Consider the following 20,215-nt stretch of genomic DNA (forward strand, 5'->3'; position numbering starts at 1 on the left):
TAGTACCAAACAAAACAACAACAACAAAAAAACCAAAAAGAATCCGTTGATGTCAAATAGATGTAATTAATCCGCGTCCAGCTACTGTCTTGTTGAGAGGACGGAGACTTTCGTTCTCCTAAGTCGTTTTTAATGATAGGGATTCTGAATCGATAATCAAAAATATTAGAATTGATCTAGAATATTTAAAGTCTCTAAAAACTAAATTTCATAAATTTTAAAAATTATTTACGTAATGATCAAATAATTGCAAAATCAACCGTTTGTTACGACCAATATAAGACATTTTCTTGTCTAACGGTATAGAGCAATACAAACCATCTAAATTTTTAATATAAAATTCTTCAAACTATTTAAGATAACATTTGATAATTTTAATTACGAATTGAAAAAAATCTAACATCTATTTTAATAAGATTATTCGTTTTTAACTTTTCATTTTTTTAACTCTTCAATAGACTTGATAATGATTTTTAAAATTTAGTTTCTAAATATGTTAAATACTCTAAATCAATTTTACCTGTTCTGATTATCAATTCAAAATTTCTATCATCTATATAACGATTTAGGAAGACGGAGACCTCGACGATCTAAACGGATAGTAGCTGGATTTGAATTAATCCATTTTACCCCTCAAAAGTGTGTCTAGTGAGTTTGTTACCTTAGGCCCTAGATTTTTTAGGTAATTCAAATACCAATGCCAGAAATCTTTCAAAAATACAGCAGGCACACAAAATCAATAGAATTCAGTACAAAGGAGCACTTCAAACCCAAATCTATTTGAAATTCCATCAAGTGACAATCAGAGAATGACTTCAAGGAGGCAGAGTTAGTGCGATTGCCGACACCGGTAAGCAGATTACAACTTTTTAACAAGTCCACTTAGCTAACCACAAAACATCATTTATCAGAGCAGTCTTCCGGCCCTCCACAACACTAATACCTTTCAGAGGATAGCAACACTCAAGTAATCCCCTATCTTCAAGATACACAAGAGATTGAATCAGTACAAAAGTTTCCTGAACAATTTTGGGTGGCAACTGTAGATCAAAATTTTGAGTTAATTCTCACCTGAAAGCCGAGTTCTGCTAGCGTCTTTCCGTCGTCCAGTCTGCCGTTTCCGTATGAAAAGGTCATCCCCACCTTCGATATCAAGATACAAAAAACGGTTAAAAAATTCTATTCTAAACATAATGAAGGACAGAAAGCCACAAACGAGCCGCTCGAGTCTAACTAATGAATTCTAGTTTCCCCACACCACGCTTATATAACAGGTTTAATAATTAACTGACGAGAATGCTCATCTAGTCCAATGCTTAAAATCGCTGACGAAAAATTGTATTGATATATTCCCAGTACTATCAGGATATCTATGATTTAGTCCTCCAACTTTTAACTAAAAAAAAAAATTAATCCATCAAATTTTCCCTTATGTTGCTGTTGTATCCTCGACTGTCCAAAATGGATAATTCTCCTGAATGAGGTGTTTAGTACCTGAATATTTACATGTGAAATGACCATTTTAACCCTGTTTCAAGTCGAATCAAAACAGGAAATTTGTAGTAAAGTAGAAGAATAAAGTCAGTCATCATGAGGTCCTGTGATTCCCGGCATGCAAATGGAACAAGTGGAGAAGTTACAGGACTAGTGTTGAGGACTGAGTTGTAATATGGGAAAGGTATAGGGACTAGTTGCACATTTTAACTCTTACGAGTTATAATGCCGCCAATACTCAATACCAAGCTACACCAGAAGAAGTTAATTATTTCTTAGTAACATCGAGGAAATTGTAACATCAAGAGAGTTCTAGTTTGGGAACAGCTATATAAATGCTATCCCACAGTAGCAAAGAAACTGCAAAGGAATTTCACTTTTCAGTAAAGGTAGTAACTTTCTCATAGTGGTTTGCTTAAATAAAACTCGCCTAGAAAAAGCTACCAAAGATAATTGTAATTATTTTAACAAGTAAAAGCCAGAGCTCTTGGATTCTCTTTATTTTGTTTAAAGAAACAAAAGTGGGGTATCTCTCTAGTGCAGATTGTGATGCTGTTAGCTACGTTGACAGCAGAACATTTAGAAGATATTATCATTGGAAGATAATGCTACACTATAAGGTAGTGCCTGGCTCGGGGATTCCTAGCACAAGGACGGTGAAAAACATTATTAAATATTTTAGATCCTAAGTCTGGTCCCCACTCTTTGTTGGAGAGAGTGGGACTTCAGCTGGGATAGTGGCTTGCCAATGAGGATATCATAATTCCATCCCACCTAACGGAATTCTGTCCTCACAGGAAATAGGGTCACTGTCAGGATATCTGACTAATCCCAGGTGGTGTCAGCAGCAATTCCAGCTGCGCTTAGTGGGATAGTGGGGATATTCACCACTAACCACTATTTTCACGCTATTCCCAAAGAAGCACTACCTACAATTATTTTCTTTTTCGCTATATACGAAGCCAAATCTTACCGGTCTCACCACGAAACGTCCATTCTTATCTGGATAGACAAAAGCAAATGAGAGCTTCGCATCTCTCTTCCTAGCAGCAGGAGCTACCTCTTTAACCTATAAAGAGGGTCAGTTCTTTTTTTTTTTCTTCTTATTTTTCTACTCAAAAAAGTAAATAAAATGATGAAGATAGTCGGTGGGAATCCATTACTAAATCAGTGAGCTCACGAAGAGTCGCATCCTTCCATGTGTAAATTTGGACTTCATCTTTTGGCTCCTTCCCTCTCACAGCAAAGTCTTCATTCGGATGATGCCCACCAATCTGTTTAATTTGCAGTAACATATTGTCAGTCATTTAAGACATTACAGCACATCGTACAACTGACTCAAAAATGAATCATGTGAATCAACAAACCAAAGCTCAATTTGATGTTCCCTCTGAGAAAATCTAAATTGCACGCTCTGAAGAAATCAAATGAAGTTCTTCTGTGACTCCCATTTTTCTTACATAATTAACGAAGTTAATTAAACTATGTTTTCTGTGTACCGTCAATCAGCTAAATATTCAATTCTATGAGAGTCGACAGGACCAATTACACTTTCCTCTAACAATCAATAACCAATCTGGACATGACCATGCATAGATGGCACAAATGGAGCAGTTCCTACTTCTACTCCTGATAAATATCTTATCTGATGTTGTTGGGTGTTGTTTATTCACCCATAAAGTAAGCACCATTCGCATAAAATAATTTTGTCTCTTATAAGCAAAAATAAAAGAACAATATTCAGATTAATCCATGGATTGCACATCAAAAACTAACACAACTATGAAGCAAATAACGTACAAATAACGTACGACAGAAAATCAAAAACTAACACAACTATGAAGCAAATCAATGCATTTTTGTGTACAAATAACGTTCGACAGAAAATCAAAGACTAACAAAACTATGAAGCAAATCAATGCATTTTTCTCTTCCCCAAATTAAACAGAGCAACATGCACATGTGCAGTTTCTTCTGTAAGGCAACTAATAGTAGCTTCACATGCTTGGACTAAAGAAGCAATGGGCACAAACGTAAACAGGACAAGAACTTAACGAGTTCATCAGAATCATAACAACTTCTATACTCTCATGCTATAACAGCAATTACAGAACTCATGTAGAGTTCATCAGAAACAAAAAGTTCCGTCCTCTTATGTTCTCATGGCAATTACCAGATCAGTGAGCAAACTAATGCTAGAGAAATAATTTGGTTCAGGCAGAAATCAACTAGCATTGAGTGAAAATCTCAGCACTTCAAGAGTCAGAATATTTATCAGCCTGCAAACAGTTAAAGGTTGCAAATTTTTATCCGCAGCCAGTTATGTGACAAAAAATGGTGCTGAAATGGAGGACATCATATCATCTAGAAAAGTTAACACCAGGAAGAAGCCTTACAACAATAAATAGACAGGTTAAGCTCATAAACATGGGAACAACATCCAACATTAGATTTGGAGGAGTCATCTGAAAGGGTTGGAGGCAATAATAATTCACATGCCAACGAATCTTAAGCAACACAATAAATTTATTGTACTGAATTGCAGAGTGGAAATTGCCTCCCTTAAAAGAAAAGGTTTTATCATTCCATACATGCATGTTGATCAACTTTTGTTACCTAAGTTCTTTTAACAGCATATATAGGTATTTCTTAGCTATGTGGGCTAAGCCTTCCAACATATACTACAATATAAAATTTCTATTCAATCCGTGAGTTTCGACTTGGCGAACTAAATTACCTTGTGATTAATTAACTGCAGACACAGAACTAAAAGGTTAAAATGTATAGAGACCCCTGTACTATACCCGATTTTGAAATTGCCCCCTCAACTTTCATTATTGTAATTTACACCCCTTGTACTATCAAATTTTCTTAATCACACGCCTCCGTCACTAAAAAAATTTGGGGATTTTCATTTCTTTACTGTTGATGATTGCATGAGAGCCACGAAACGTAGAGAAGCGGCCAAGACCTAGGGTAACAGCAGCAACAATGGAAAATGGATGACCCACCTCCTCCAAAAATGATGATGGGGAATAGATACAAACAAAGGTCAAGCTCCTTCTTTTGGCCCTTGGCGGCAACACAATCTTGGAGGTGGTCACAACGACCTCCTTACCTTATGTCAATTATTGAGGCACAATGGAAATCCCCAATTTTTTTTTATTGACAGAAGGGTTTATTAGGAGTAATTAACAGTACAGGGGCTGTAAATCAAACAAATAAGAGTTGCGAGGGCAACTTTAGAATCAGATATAGTATAGGGGATCTCCATGCATTTTTAATCAACATTTCATACATCATATTGCTTAATAAAGTGATTTGGATTTTAATGCTAATAAAGAATGATATTATAACAAAGAATGAATTCAGTTTTTAGTAGGCAACTGCCAGTTGCAGGAGTGTTCTGTGTTATCTTATCGTTCAGTTGTCATTCTAAGCCTTTTGTATGGGGCAAGCAAAGTGCTCGAATTAAGATAATGATGTGAAAACAAAACTAAACCATACATAGAAGATGGTAACCAAGAAATTAGAAACAAAAAAAGTTCCATGTTCAAAACATCAGTCCACAAACCAATGTAAGTTCTTTGACTAAAGTCTAATGGTTTTAAAGTTGAATCCACTGACTATCACATTTGCGGGCAATCAAATCCAACAGATCATAGAAATCTAAACCTAGTAAACGTAATAAACAAGAGCCTACATGCATTAGCTAGTGCATCGACTGGTCAACTTGGCAAAAAGAAGTAAAAAGAAAGCATAGGTGGACGGGATCCACAGGAATGCTAACACGGCATAAATAAAAATGGAAATTACATCAGCGGTATATGTTTTCTTCTTGTGGAAAACAAGATAGATACAAATGCCTTTCTATCGCACTTTTATTTTTGTACCTATTCTCAGCAATATACTAGAATGTCACATAATACCATAATAGCAACTATGCATTTGAATGCTCCAAAGACTGCAAATTATGAACTTTAAAATCTGAAGAAAGAATACCAGCAAACTTTATGATGATAAACTTAAACTTTGAATACTCAACAGAGCCCCAATGACCCATTATAGAGCATGAGGCTAAGTAGAGTATTTGTGCCCATGTAACAAAGCTGATTAAAGTAATTCCTAATAACATATTATTAGTAACAAGTGAATTTCAATGACCAATGAGATATAGAGGAGGTTTTCATGCCTACCTTTGTAAAAACTCGAAGCAAGAGAGGGCAAGTCTGCAAATTCAAAATTAAAAAGAAAAATTAGCTCAATATTTGATGATGCACTTGAAAAGGAGAACGAAGGAAAAGATGGAGCATGCCCTAACATCAACATATGTTATTAAACTAACATAAACACAAAGTAAGCAAAAATTTATTATCAAGAACTTCAAATTTAGTAAGTTCAATTAGGCCGTCGTCATACTGTAAAATCTTCTTTAGTCACAAGCATCGTCGCTATTTAGCTATAGTACGTTGTGCACATCCTTTAACATCATATTTCCAAAAAAAAGAAAAATCCCAATGCATTGTTAAGTTTCAGCCATGCATGCTGTGCTCAGTCACATAGACACTTGCGAAATTAACACTTTGGGTTCTTAAAAATTACTTTGCCTCAAGGAAAAAGAAATCATTTAATCTTCTCGGTATCATCAAATTTTTTTTTTTGATAATCCATTCCTTAGAATTTAGGTTAAAATGTACGGAGACCCCCTTAACCATAGGCCATCTCAACTTTAATTTTTTTTTATAGAGACCCCCCTAACTTTTGATTTCTTCAAACTGAATTAATCTATTTACTTTAGTTGGAATTATTTTAACAAATTTATAGTTATATTAGCTATCAATCATTAAACATTTCAATTTCAATTGCTAAAAAATAATTAAAATTGTTAAATTTAATGAAATCATCAATGAATTTGACGAAACCCCAAATTATTTGATAGTCACTTAATTCAAAATAATTGAAACCTAATGGGGTCTCAATCAAGAAGTTTAAAGTTGAAGGGGCAGTTTCAAAATGGCCTAAAGTTGAGGGAGTATCCATACATTTTTACCTGCAATCTATTACCGGAAAACAACACCTTTTGATTTAACAAATTTTTCTTCTATAATCCTTCACATAAAGGAGGAGATGCACATAAAGGATAAAACATGCATTGCTAAAAGTTCAATGTAATAAATTTTGCCCATATACTTACAACTCAAGTTTGTAAACTAGGAATATGACATCGAAGACAAACAAAAGGGTCAAAGAAAACTCAAGAAGATCGGCAAGCTGTATCCACAACAGAAGCTAGCAATTAATGAATATAAATATTAAAAACATCGTTCTGTAGTAGCTTATGCTTTCAAAGACAAAGGATTGTTTCACATGATACCAAAGCAAGAGGTCCTCAGTTTAAATTCTATTAGACCCCTATTCTCATTATTAGGCCTCGTTTGTACGTCGGAATAAGTTATTGGACGACAAGCTATCCGATACGAAAATTTTCTTAATTCATTGGAAGATAGGAGTTAGATTTTTGCTCCTTAAAAGGCCTCGGCATCCGTGATTTGGAAGGGTAGCATATCTTACTTACTTACAAGGTGATTTATCTCATTCCGAATATGCAATTCCATTTTAAACATTCGACCACACTCCTAGCTTCCAATCACGCAAAAAGATTTCTCGTAGGTCCTGTTTGGAAGCATGAATATCTCGTCCGGTATATATTCTTTTAATTAACTTAAAACAGTGTGCGTTTAGTAGATAAGGGAGTGCGATCAAATATTTAGAATTGAATTTCATATTCGGTAGTCAAGTAAATTTTGTTCTTTATAATAAGATAAATCATCTTGCAGGTAAAATATTATCCTAGTACTAAATAATGGATAACGAAATCTTTGAAGAAACAAAAAATCAAACATCTTCTTAGCATCAGTTACGAGAGAATCAAATCAAATGATCTTTGGAAATCAAAGAAAGGATGACAGAAAGAGCACCTTCTCACGGTCGACAGGCTCGACGCGAGGGCGGGCAGTCGGAGGAGGCCCCCTGGCCTGAACAGAGGGCATCATGGTCCTTCCCGCCCAATTCTGCACTTCAGGAGCCCCGGCCATTCTGCAATCCCTCTGCCGATCACCAAGATCGGCCCCCCAAAAGAAAAAAAAAAAAAAAATAAAAAAGTGACGATAAGTTGCCCTAAAAGATGTATCTGTAACAGCCTGAATAACAGTAGGTCATAGAAGAAGTAATCAGTAGAGGGAGCAGTAAAAATAGTAGGTTTACAAGTTTGAAGAGAGAATAAAGGCGGCAGCAAGAGAGTCGAAGGGAGGCTTGGTGTGGCGATCCGGTGGAAGGAGGTGGCGATCCTGGGGAAGCTCCTCGGAGGCTTCGGGCGAAGCTCCGGCTGATGCAGAGTAGGCGGGGGTAGCCCGGCTGGCGCGGAGGAAGCGGGCGAAGCCTCGACTGGTGCGGGGTCGGCTCGCTGGGGTATCCTGCCTGGCGGAGGAGACGAAGCCGAATAGGGGTTCTAGCGTATCTGGGAAGCGTAAAACTTCTATCTGGTGGATGCGGGCAGTCCGCCACTCGGGTCGGAGGGAAATGGCGGACCCAAGACCCGCCGGGTTGCGGGTGGTGCGCGGAGAAGGAAGGAACCGAGCCCATTACCGCTTAAGAGCGGGTCGGGCGGGCGAACCACATATGCGGGTCGGGGCGAAATGGCGAGCCCATTACCCGCCGGGTTGCGGATGATGCGAAGAAGGGAGGATCCGGCGCCCGTTTGCCCGAGAGCTGCAATCTGGACCAGGAAGGCCCAGGACGCGGCCCAAAAACAATACCTGACGGGGGAAGCAGTCCAACCGGCCTCATTCCTATTGAATCTTTTTGTTGTTTAGCCCCCCAGAGTTTAGCAAGTTTCCATTCCAGTATGTATCCAAAGTAGTATAGATAGAAGTATGCAATACGAACTAGTTGATGGTTATAAATAGAAAAGGTTAAATTATATAAAACTTTCTGTCAAAATCCAATTTTTCACTTTCCCCCCGTCAATTAAAAAACATACATTTTGCCCCCTTGTAAAATAAAAAATATTCACAGGGGGGTGTTTGGGAATAACTTCGGAGTTAATGGGTTATTCCACCCCTTAACCCCGAACCAAATGGGTATGCAGCAGTCACGTTGACTACGTAACGTTCTTAATTAATCAAATTACTCTCCTAAAATTCACCCATTTCATTATATTTTTTTAAAAAAAATTTATTATATTTTCCTCTCAAAAAATAAATGTAATTAACTAATTATAAATGATGTGGTATAGCTGCTACATAGTAAACCTCCTCATTCTCTTGGATTTGCTCTAATGCTATGAAAGCATGGCCAAAAAAGCATCCTGCTAGAACTCTCATTAATATTTACAAATAATTATTCACCAAAGTAATAATTATACTCATATCAAGTACATACAAATAATTTACTCTAACAAGTTCTTAGGGTAAATTCTTTGTAGTACCAAACGAAACAACAACAACAAAAAAACCAAAAAGAATCTATTGACGTCAAATAGATGTAATTAATCTAAGTCTAGCTACTGTCTTGTTAAGAGATGAAGACTTTCGTTCTTCTAAGTCGTTTTTAATAATAGAGATTCCGAATCGATGATCGAAACCATTAAAATTAATCTAGAGTATTTAAAGTCTCTAGAAACTAAATTTCATAAATTTTAAAAACTATTTACGTAATGATCAAATAATTGCAAAATCAACCGTTTGTTACGACTAATATAAGACATTTTCATGTTTAATGGTATTATAGAGCAATACAAACCATCTAAATTTTTAATATAAAATTCTTCAAACTATTTAGATAACATTCGATAATTTTAATTATGAATTGAAAAAAATCTAACATCTATTTTAATAAGATTATTCATTTTTAACTTTTCATTTTTTGACTCTTCAATAGACTTGATAATAGTTTTTAAAATTTTTAAAATTTAATTTCTAAATATTTTAAATACTCTAAATCAATTTTACCTGTTCTGATTATCAATTCAAAATTTTTATCATCAATGTAACCGTTTAGGAAGACGGAGACCTCGACTATCTAAATGGATAGTAGCTGGATTTGAATTAATCCATTTTACCCCTCAAAAGTGTGTCTAGTGAGTTTGTTACCTTAGGCCCTAGATTTTTAGGTAATTCAAATATCAATGCCAGAAATCTTTCAAAAATACAGCAGGCACATAAAATCCATAGATTCCAGTACAAAGGTGCACTTCAAACCCAAATCTATTTGAAATTCCATCAAGTGACAATCAGAGAATGACTTCAAGGAGGCAGAGTTTGTGCGATTACCGACACCGGTAAGCAGATTACAACTTTTTAACAAGTCCATCTAGCTAACCACAAAACATCATTTATCAGAGCAGTCTTCCAGTCCTCCACAACACTAATGCCTTTCAGAGGATAGCAACACTCAAGTAATCCCCTATCTTCAAGATACACAAGAGATTGAATCAGTACAAAAGTTTCCTGAACAATTTTGGGTGGCAACTGTAGATCAAAATTTTGAGTTAATTCTCACCTGAAAGCCGAGTTCTGCTAGCGTCTTTCCGTCGTCCAGTCTGCCGTTTCCGTATGAAAAGGTCATCCCCACCTTCGATATCAAGATACAAAAAACGGTTAAAAAATTCTATTCTAAACATAATGAAGGACAGCAAGCCACAAACGAGCCGCTCGAGTCTAACTAATGAATTCTAGTTTCCCCACACCACGCTTATATAACAGGTTTAATAATTAACTGACGAGAATGCTCATCTAGTCCAATGCTTAAAATCGCTGACGAAAAATTGTATTGATATATTCCCAGTACTATCAGGATATCTGTGATTTAGTCCTCCAACTTTTAACTAAAAAAAAATTTAATCCTCAAATTTTCCCTTATGTTGCTGTTGTATCCTCGACCGTCCAAAATGGATAATTCTCCTGAATGAGGTGTTTAGTACCTGAATATTTACATGTGAAATGACCATTTTAACCCTGTTTCAAGTCAAATCAAAACAGGAAATTTGTATTAAAGTAGAAGAATAAAGTCAGTCATCATGAGGTCCTGTGATTCCCGGCATGCAAATGGAACAAGTGGAGAAGTTAAAGGACTAGTGTTGGGGACTGAGTTGTAATATGGGAAAGGTATAGGGCCTAGTTGCACATTTTAAACTCTTACGAGTTATAATGCCGCCAATACTCAATACCAAGCTACACCAGAAGAAGTTAATTATTTCTTAGTAACATCGAGGAAATTGTAACATCAAGAGAGTTCTAGTTTGGGAACAGCTATATAAATGCTATCCCACAGTAGCAAAGAAACTGCAAAGGAATTTCACTTTTCAATAAAGGTAGTAACTTTCTCATAGTGGTTTGCTTAAATAAAACTCGCCTAGAAAAAGCTACCAAAGATAATTGTAATTATTTTAACAAGTAAAAGCCAGAGCTCTTGGATTCTCTTTATTTTGTTTAAAGAAACAAAAGTGGGGTATCTCTCTAGTGCAGATTGTGATGCTGTTAGCTACGTTGACAGCAGAACATTTAGAAAATATTATCATTGGAAGATAATGCTACACTATAAGGTAGTGCCTGGCTCGGGGATTCCTAGCACAAGGACGGTGAAAAACATTATTAAATATTTTAGATCCTAAGTCTTGTCCCCACTCTTTGTTGGAGAGAGTGGGACTTCAGCTGGGATAGTGGCTTGCCAATGAGGATATCATAATTCCATCCCACCTAACGGAATTCTGTCCTCACAGAAAATTGGGTCACTGTCAGGATATCTGACTAATCCCAGGTGGTGTCAGTAGCAATTCCAGCTGCGCTTAGTGGGATAGTGGGGATATTCACCACTAACCACTATTTTCACGCTATTCCCAAAGAAGCACTACCTACAATTATTTTCTTTTTCGCTATATACGAAGCCAAATCTTACCGGTCTCACCACGAAACGTCCATTCTTATCTGGATAGACAAAAGCAAATGAGAGCTTCGCATCTCTCTTCCTAGCAGCAGGAGCTACCTCTTTAACCTATAAAGAGGGTCAGTTCTTTTTTTTTTTCTTCTTATTTTTCTACTCAAAAAAGTAAATAAAATGATGAAGATAGTCGGTGGGAATCCATTACTAAATCAGTGAGCTCACGAAGAGTCGCATCCTTCCATGTGTAAATTTGGACTTCATCTTTTGGCTCCTTCCCTCTCACAGCAAAGTCTTCATTCGGATGATGCCCACCAATCTGTTTAATTTGCAGTAACATATTGTCAGTCATTTAAGACATTACAGCACATCGTACAACTGACTCAAAAATGAATCATGTGAATCAACAAACCAAAGCTCAATTTGATGTTCCCTCTGAGAAAATCTAAATTGCACGCTCTGAAGAAATCAAATGAAGTTCTTCTGTGACTCCCATTTTTCTTACATAATTAACGAAGTTAATTAAACTATGTTTTCTGTGTACCGTCAATCAGCTAAATATTCAATTCTATGAGAGTCGACAGGACCAATTACACTTTCCTCTAACAATCAATAACCAATCTGGACATGACCATGCATAGATGGCACAAATGGAGCAGTTCCTACTTCTACTCCTGATAAATATCTTATCTGATGTTGTTGGGTGTTGTTTATTCACCCATAAAGTAAGCACCATTCGCGTAAAATAATTTTGTCTCTTATAAGCAAAAATAAAAGAACAATATTCAGATTAATCCATGGATTGCAAATCAAAAACTAACACAACTATGAAGCAAATAACGTACAAATAACGTACGACAGAAAATCAAAAACTAACACAACTATGAAGCAAATCAATGCATTTTTGTGTACAAATAACGTTCGACAGAAAATCAAAGACTAACAAAACTATGAAGCAAATCAATGCATTTTTCTCTTCCCCAAATTAAACAGAGCAACATACACATGTGCAGTTTCTTCTGTAAGGCAACTAATAGTAGCTTCACATGCTTGGACTAAAGAAGCAATGGGCACAAACGTAAACAGGACAAGAACTTAACGAGTTCATCAGAATCATAACAACTTCTATACTCTCATGCTATAACAGCAATTATAGAACTCATGTAGAGTTCATCAGAAACAAAAAGTTCCGTCCTCTTATGTTCTCATGGCAATTACCAGATCAGTGAGCAAACTAATGCTAGAGAAATAATTTGGTTCAGGCAGAAATCAACTAGCATTGAGTGAAAATCTCAGCACTTCAAGAGTCAGAATATTTATCAGCCTGCAAACAGTTAAAGATTGCAAATTTTTATCTGCAGCCAGTTATGTGACAAAAAATGGTGCTGAAATGGAGGACATCATATCATCTAGAAAAGTTAACACCAGGAAGAAGCCTTACAACAATAAATAGACAGGTTAAGCTCATAAACATGGGAACAACATCCAACATTAGATTTGGAGGAGTCATCTGAAAGGATTGGAGGCAATAATAATTCACAAGCCAACGAATCTTAAGCAACACATTTATTGTACTGAATTGCAGAGTGGAAATTGCCTCCCTTAAAAGAAAAGGTTTTATCATTCCATACATGCATGTTGATCAAATTTTGTTACCTAAGTTCTTTTAACAGCATATATAGGTATTTCTTAGCTATGTGGGCTAAGCCTTCCAACATATACTACAATATAAAATTTCTATTCAATCCGTGAGTTTCGACTTGGCGAACTAAATTACCTTGTGATTAATTAACTGCAGACACAGAAATAAAAGGTTAAAATGTATAGAGACCCCTGTACTATACCCGATTTTGAAATTGCCCCCTCAACTTTCATTATTGTAATTTACACCCCTTGTACTATCAAATTTTCTTAATCACACGCCTCCGTCACTAAAAAAATTGGGGATTTTCATTTCTTTACTGTTGATGATTGCATGAGAGCCGCGAAACATAGAGAAGCGGCCAAGACCTAGGGTAACAGCAGCAACAATGGAAAATGGATGACCCACCTCCTCCAAAAATGATGATGGGGAATAGATACAAACAAAGGTCAAGCTCCTTCTTTTGGCCCTTGGCGGCAACACAATCTTGGAGGTGGTCACAACGACCTCCTTACCTTATGTCAATTATTGAGGCACAATGGAAATCCCCAATTTTTTTTTATTGACAGAAGGGTTTATTACGAGTAATTAACAGTACAGGGGCTGTAAATCAAACAAATAAGAGTTGCGAGGGCAACTTTAGAATCGGATATAGTATAGGGGATCTCCATGCATTTTTAATCAACATGTCATACAACATATTGCTTAATAAAGTGATTTGGATTTTAATGCTAATAAAGAATGATATTATAACAAAGAATGAATTCAGTTTTTAGTAGGCAACTGCCAGTTGCAGGAGTGTTCTGTGTTATCTTATCGTTCAGTTGTCATTCTAAGCCTTTTGTATGGGGCAAGCAAAGTGTTTGAATGAAGATAATGATGTGAAAACAAAACTAAACCATACATAGAAGATGGTAACCAAGAAATTAGAAACAAAAAAAGTTCCATGTTCAAAACATCAGTCCACAAACCAATGTAATTTCTTTGACTAAAGTCTAATGGTTTTAAACTCTTTAAGTTGAATCCACTGACTATCACATTTGCGGGCAATCAAATCCAATAGATCATAGAAATCTAAACCTAGTAAGCGTAATAAACAAGAGCCTACATGCATTAGCTAGTGCATCAACTGGTCAACTTGGCAAAAAGAAGTAAAAAGAAAGCATAGGTGGACGGGATCCACAGGAATGCTAACACGGCATAAATAAAAATGGAAATTACATCAGCGGTATATGTTTTTTCTTGTGGAAAGCAAGATAGATACAAATGCCTTTCTATCGAACTTTTATTTTTGTACCTATTCTCAGCAATATACTAGAATGTCACATAATACCATAATAGCCACTATGCATTTGAATGCTCCAGAGACTGCAAATTATGAACTTTAAAACTGAAGAAGGAATACCAGCAAACTTTATGATGATAAACTTAAACTTTGAATACTCAACAGAGCCCCAATGACCCATTATAGAGCATGAGGCTAAGTAGAGTATTTGTGCCCATGTAACAAAGCTGATTAAATTAATTCCTAAGAACATAATATTAGTAACAAGTGAATTTCAATGACCAATGAGATATAGAGGAGGTTTTCATGCCTACCTTTGTAAAAACTCGAAGCAAGAGAGGGCAAGTTTGCAAATTCAAAATTAAAAAGAAAAATTAGCTCAATATTTGATGATGCACTTGAAAAGGAGAATGAAGGAAAAGATGGAGCATGCCCTAACATCAACATATGTTAATTAAACTAACACAAACACAAAGTAAGCAAAAATTATTATCAAGAACTTCAAATTTAGTAAGTTCAATTAGGCCGTCGTCATACTGTAAAATCTTCTTTAGTCACAAGCATCATCGCTATTTAGCTATAGTACGTTGTGCGCATCCTTTAACATCATATTTCCAAAAAAAGAAAAAAAATCCAATGCATTGTTAAGTTTCAGCCATGCATGCTGTGCTCAGTCACATAGATGCTTGCGAAATTAACACTTTGGGTTCTTAAAAATTACTTTGCCTCAAGGAAAAATAAATCATTTAATCTTCTCGGTATCATCAAAATTTTTTTTTTTTTGATAATCCATTCCTTAGAATTTAGGTTAAAATGTACGGAGACCCCCTTAACCATAGGCCATCTCAACTATAATTTTTTTTTATAGAGACCCCCCTAACTTTTGATTTCTTCAAACTGAATTAATCTATTTACTTTAGTTGGAATTATTTTAACAAATTTATAGTTATATTAGCTATCAATCATTAAACATTTCAATTTCAATTGCTAAAAAATAATTAAAATTGTTAAATTTAATGAAATCATCAATGAATTTGATGAAACCCCAAATTATTTGATAGTCACTTAATTCAAAATAATTGAAACCTAATGGGGTCTCAATCAAGAAGTTTAAAGTTGAAGGGGCAGTTTCAAAATGGCCTAAAGTTGAGGGAGTATCCATACATTTTTACCTGCAATCTATTAACGGAAAACAACACCTTTTGATTTAACAAATTTTTTTTCTATAATCCTTCACATAAAGGAGGAGATGCACATAAAGGATAAAACATGCATTGCTAATAGTTCAATGTAATAAATTTTGCCCACATACTTACAACTCAAGTTTGTACACTAGGAATATGACATTGATCCCGAACAAAAGGGTCAAAGAAAACTCAAGAAGATCGGCAAACTGTTTGCACAACAGAAGCCAGCAACTGATGAATATAAATATTAAAAACATTGTTCTGTAGTAGCTTATGCTTTCAAAGACAAACGATTGTTTCTCATGATATCAAAGCAAGAGATCCTGAGTTTAAATTCTACTAGACCCCTAATCTCATTATTAGGCCTCGTTTGTACGTCGGAATAAGTTATTGGATGACAAGCTATCCGATACGAAAATTTTCTTAATTCATTGGAAGATAGGAGTTAGATTTTTGCTCCTTAAAAGGCCTCGGCATCCGTGATTTGGAAGGGTAGCATATCTTACTTACTTACAAGGTGATTTATCTCATTCCGAATATGCAATTCCATTTTAAACATTCGACCACACTCCTAGCTTCCAATCACACAAAAAGATTTCTCGTAGGTCCTGTTTGGACGCATGAATATCTCGTCCGGTATATATTCTTTTAATTAACTTAAAACAGTGTGCGTTTAGTAGATAAGGGAGTGCGATCAAATATTTAGAATTGAATTTCATATTCGGTAGTCAAGTAAATTTTTTTCTTTATAATAAGATAAATCATCTTGCAGGTAAAATATTATCCTAGTACTAAATAATGGATAACGAAATCTTTGAAGAAACAAAAAATCAAACATCTTCTTAGCATCAGTTACGAGAGAATCAAATCAAATGATCTTTGGAAATCAAGAAAGGATGACAGAAAGAGCACCTTCTCACGGTCGACAGGCTCGACGCGAGGGCGGGCAGGCGGGGGAGGCCCCCTGGCCTGAACAGAAGGCATCGGCCTTCCCGCCCTATTCTGCACTTCCGGAGCCCCGGCCATTCTGCAATCCCTCTGCCAATCACAAAAAAAAAAAAAAAAAAAAAAAAAAAGTGATGGTAATTGTTGCCCTCCTACTATGAAAAACAGAAAGTAGTGTTACCGAGTATGAGGCGGCTCGGCGGCGGGAGCGAGTCGCGGCGGCAGCGTAGAGGGAACGACAGAAAGAGAGCTTTCTGCTCTCCCCGCTTCCATCCTGAGTCCTCAAGTTTCTGCTAATCTCGGGTTGGGTCGGTAGCGGGTTAACGGATCGAGAAACCCATTAATAGGAATTTGAGTTAGTAAGGGTATTTTTGCGTTTTTTTAGTAATTTAGAATTGAGGTCCATTTCGTACTAATGTTTTTTTTTTTTTTTTTCTTTTTAAGAGATAGGTAGCACGCTATCCGTTTCGTTTATTTTATTTAGAAATAAACTTAACTGAAAATGTGAATCAACTTGGATTCGAACTTGGGTCTCGGATACCAACCACCGAGCTTTTGCCACTTGTTCTAGGGACGGTCGGTCATAATAGTTTCTAATGTTCATTTGATAATAATAGTTTCTAATATGGCGTTAGAGGAAAAGAATATTGCAGTATATTTTTCTATTTTTTAGTAGGACTGTACCTACTAATTACTTATATATGATGATAAATATAAAATTTATTTTTTTAAAAAAATTTTTATCAGGCAATTTTTCTATAATTCCAAACGCTGTGTAATTTTAAGTGTAAACATTATAATTAGTTATCATAAGTGTTATTATATTTCTTTTCTCTTTTTTAGTTTACAAGAGCAAATTTAATTTTCTTTACTCTTCACTTTTCATAAAAACTAGCTAAGGGCCCGCGCGATGTGGCGGAGAAGTTTTATTACAGTAAATTATTGTACACTAGGAATATGACATCAAAAACAAACAAAAGGGTCAAAGAAAACTCAAGAAGATCGGCAAGCTGTATCCACAACAGAAGCTAGCAATTAATGAACATAAATATTAAAAACATTGTTCTGTAGTAGCTTATGCTTTCAAAGACAAAGCATTGTTTCACATGATATCAAAGTAAGAGGTCCTAAGTTTAAATTCTATTAGACCCCTAATCTCATTATTAGGCCTCGTCTGCACGTCAGAATAAGTTATTGGACGACAAGCTATCCGATGCGAAAATTTTCTTAATTCATTGGAAGATAGGAGTTAGATTTTTGCTCCTTAAAAGGCCTCGGCATCCGTGATTTGGAAGGGTAGCATATCTTACTTACTTACAAGGTGATTTATCTCATTCCGAATATGCAATTCCATTTTAAACATTCGACCACACTCCTAGCTTCCAATCACGCAAAAAGATTTCTCGTAGGTCCTGTTTGGACGCATGAATATCTCGTCCGGTATATATTCTTTTAATTAACTTAAAACAGTGTGCGTTTAGTAGATAAGGGAGTGCGATCAAATATTTAGAATTGAATTTCATATTCGGTAGTCAAGTAAATTTTGTTCTTTATAATAAGATAAATCATCTTGCAGGTAAAATATTATCCTAGTACTAAATAATGGATAACGAAATCTTTGAAGAAACAAAAAATCAAACATCTTCTTAGCATCAGTTACGAGAGAATCAAATCAAATGATCTTTGGAAATCAAGAAAGGATGACAGAAAGAGCACCTTCTCACGGTCGACAGGCTCGACGCGAGGGCGGGCAGGCGGGGGAGGCCCCCTGGCCTGAACAGAAGGCATCATGGGCCTTCCCGCCCTATTCTGCACTTTCGGAGCCCCGGCCATTCTGCAATCCCTCTGCCAATCACAAAAGAAAAAAAAAAAATTAAAAGAAAAAAGTGATGGTAATTGTTGCCCTCCTACTATGAAAAACAGAAAGTAGTGTTACCGAGTATGAGGCGGCTCGGCGGAGAAAGAGAGCTTTCTGCTCTCCCCCGCTTCCATCCTGAGTCCTCATGTTTCTGCTAATCTCGGGTTGGGTCGGTAGCGGGTTAACAGATCGAGAAACCCGTTAATAGGAATTTGAGTTAGTAAGGGCATTTTTGCGTTTTTTTAGTAATTTAGAATTGAGGTCCATTTCGTACTAATTTTTTTTTTTTTTTTTTTTTTTTTTAAGAGATAGGTAGCACGCTATCCGTTTCGTTTATTTTATTTAGAAATAAACTTAACTGAAAATGTGAATCAACTTGGATTCGAACTTGGGTCTCGGGTACCAACCACCGAGCTTTTGCCACTTGTTCTAGGGACGGTCGGTCATAATAGTTTCTAATGTTCATTTGATAATAATAGTTTCTAATACGACGTTAGAGGAAAAGAATATTGCAGTATATTTTTCTATTTTTTAGTAGGACTGTACCACTAATTACTTATATATGATGATAAATATAAAATTTATTTTTTTAAAAAAATTTTTATCAGGCAATTTTTCTATAATTCCAAACGCTGTGTAATTTTAAGTGTAAACATTATAATTAGTTATCATAAGTGTTATTATATTTCTTTTCTCTTTTTTAGTTTACAAGAGCAAATTTAATTTTCTTTACTCTTCACTTTTCATAAAAACTAGCTAAGGGCCCGCGCGATGTGGCGGAGAAGTTTTATTACAGTAAATTATTGTACACTAGGAATATGACATCAAAAACAAACAAAAGGGTCAAAGAAAACTCAAGAAGATCGGCAAGATGTATCCACAACAGAAGCTAGCAATTAATGAACATAAATATTAAAAACATTGTTCTGTAGTAGCTTATGCTTTCAAAGACAAAGCATTGTTTCACATGATATTAAAGTAAGAGGTCCTAAGTTTAAATTCTATTAGACCCCTAATCTCATTATTAGGCCTCGTCTGCACGTCAGAATAAGTTATTGGACGACAAGCTATCCGATACGAAAATTTTCTTAATTCATTGGCAGATAGGAGTTAGATTTTTGCTCCTTAAAAGGCCTCGGCATCCGTGATTTGGAAGGGTAGCATATCTTACTTACTTACAAGGTGATTTATCTCATTCCGAATATGCAATTCCATTTTAAACATTCGACCACACTCCTAGCTTCCAATCACGCAAAAAGATTTCTCGTAGGTCCTGTTTGGACGCATGAATATCTCGTCCGGTATATATTCTTTTAATTAACTTAAAACAGTGTGCGTTTAGTAGATAAGGGAGTGCGATCAAATATTTAGAATTGAATTTCATATTCGGTAGTCAAGTAAATTTTGTTCTTTATAATAAGATAAATCATCTTGCAGGTAAAATATTATCCTAGTACTAAATAATGGATAACGAAATCTTTGAAGAAACAAAAAATCAAACATCTTCTTAGCATCAGTTACGAGAGAATCAAATCAAATGATCTTTGGAAATCAAGAAAGGATGACAGAAAGAGCACCTTCTCACGGTCGACAGGCTCGACGCGAGGGCGGGCAGGCGGGGGAGGCCCCCTGGCCTGAACAGAAGGCATCATGGGCCTTCCCGCCCTATTCTGCACTTTCGGAGCCCCGGCCATTCTGCAATCCCTCTGCCAATCACAAAAGAAAAAAAAAAAATTAAAAGAAAAAAGTGATGGTAATTGTTGCCCTCCTACTATGAAAAACAGAAAGTAGTGTTACCGAGTATGAGGCGGCTCGGCGGAGAAAGAGAGCTTTCTGCTCTCCCCCGCTTCCATCCTGAGTCCTCATGT

At 35.9% G+C, this 20,215-nt stretch overlaps 2 protein-coding genes across 2 annotated transcripts; both read right to left on the minus strand.

Annotated features, from left to right (window-relative positions):
• Positions 1-709: 709 nt before the first annotated feature.
• LOC109705937 lies at positions 710-8,136 on the minus strand. Its single transcript, XM_020226751.1, has 7 exons — positions 7,759-8,136; positions 7,473-7,601; positions 5,691-5,723; positions 2,658-2,768; positions 2,468-2,563; positions 1,072-1,143; positions 710-979 (listed from the first exon to the last, which is right to left on the minus strand). Exons 1-7 carry the CDS (start codon positions 8,134-8,136, stop codon positions 947-949), a joined length of 852 nt encoding a protein of 283 aa, XP_020082340.1. The 3' UTR covers positions 710-946.
• A 1,590-nt stretch (positions 8,137-9,726) lies between these two features.
• LOC109705935 (histone deacetylase complex subunit SAP18-like) lies at positions 9,727-16,827 on the minus strand. The gene is made up of 7 exons (XM_020226749.1): positions 16,671-16,827; positions 16,457-16,582; positions 14,672-14,704; positions 11,639-11,749; positions 11,449-11,544; positions 10,054-10,125; positions 9,727-9,961 (listed from the first exon to the last, which is right to left on the minus strand). Exons 2-7 carry the CDS (start codon positions 16,568-16,570, stop codon positions 9,929-9,931), a joined length of 459 nt encoding a protein of 152 aa, XP_020082338.1. The 5' UTR covers positions 16,571-16,582; positions 16,671-16,827; the 3' UTR covers positions 9,727-9,928.
• Positions 16,828-20,215: the final 3,388 nt, after the last annotated feature.

This window comes from Ananas comosus, unplaced genomic scaffold (genome assembly GCF_001540865.1).
Source record: "Ananas comosus cultivar F153 unplaced genomic scaffold, ASM154086v1, whole genome shotgun sequence".
Lineage (NCBI taxonomy): Eukaryota > Viridiplantae > Streptophyta > Magnoliopsida > Poales > Bromeliaceae > Ananas > Ananas comosus.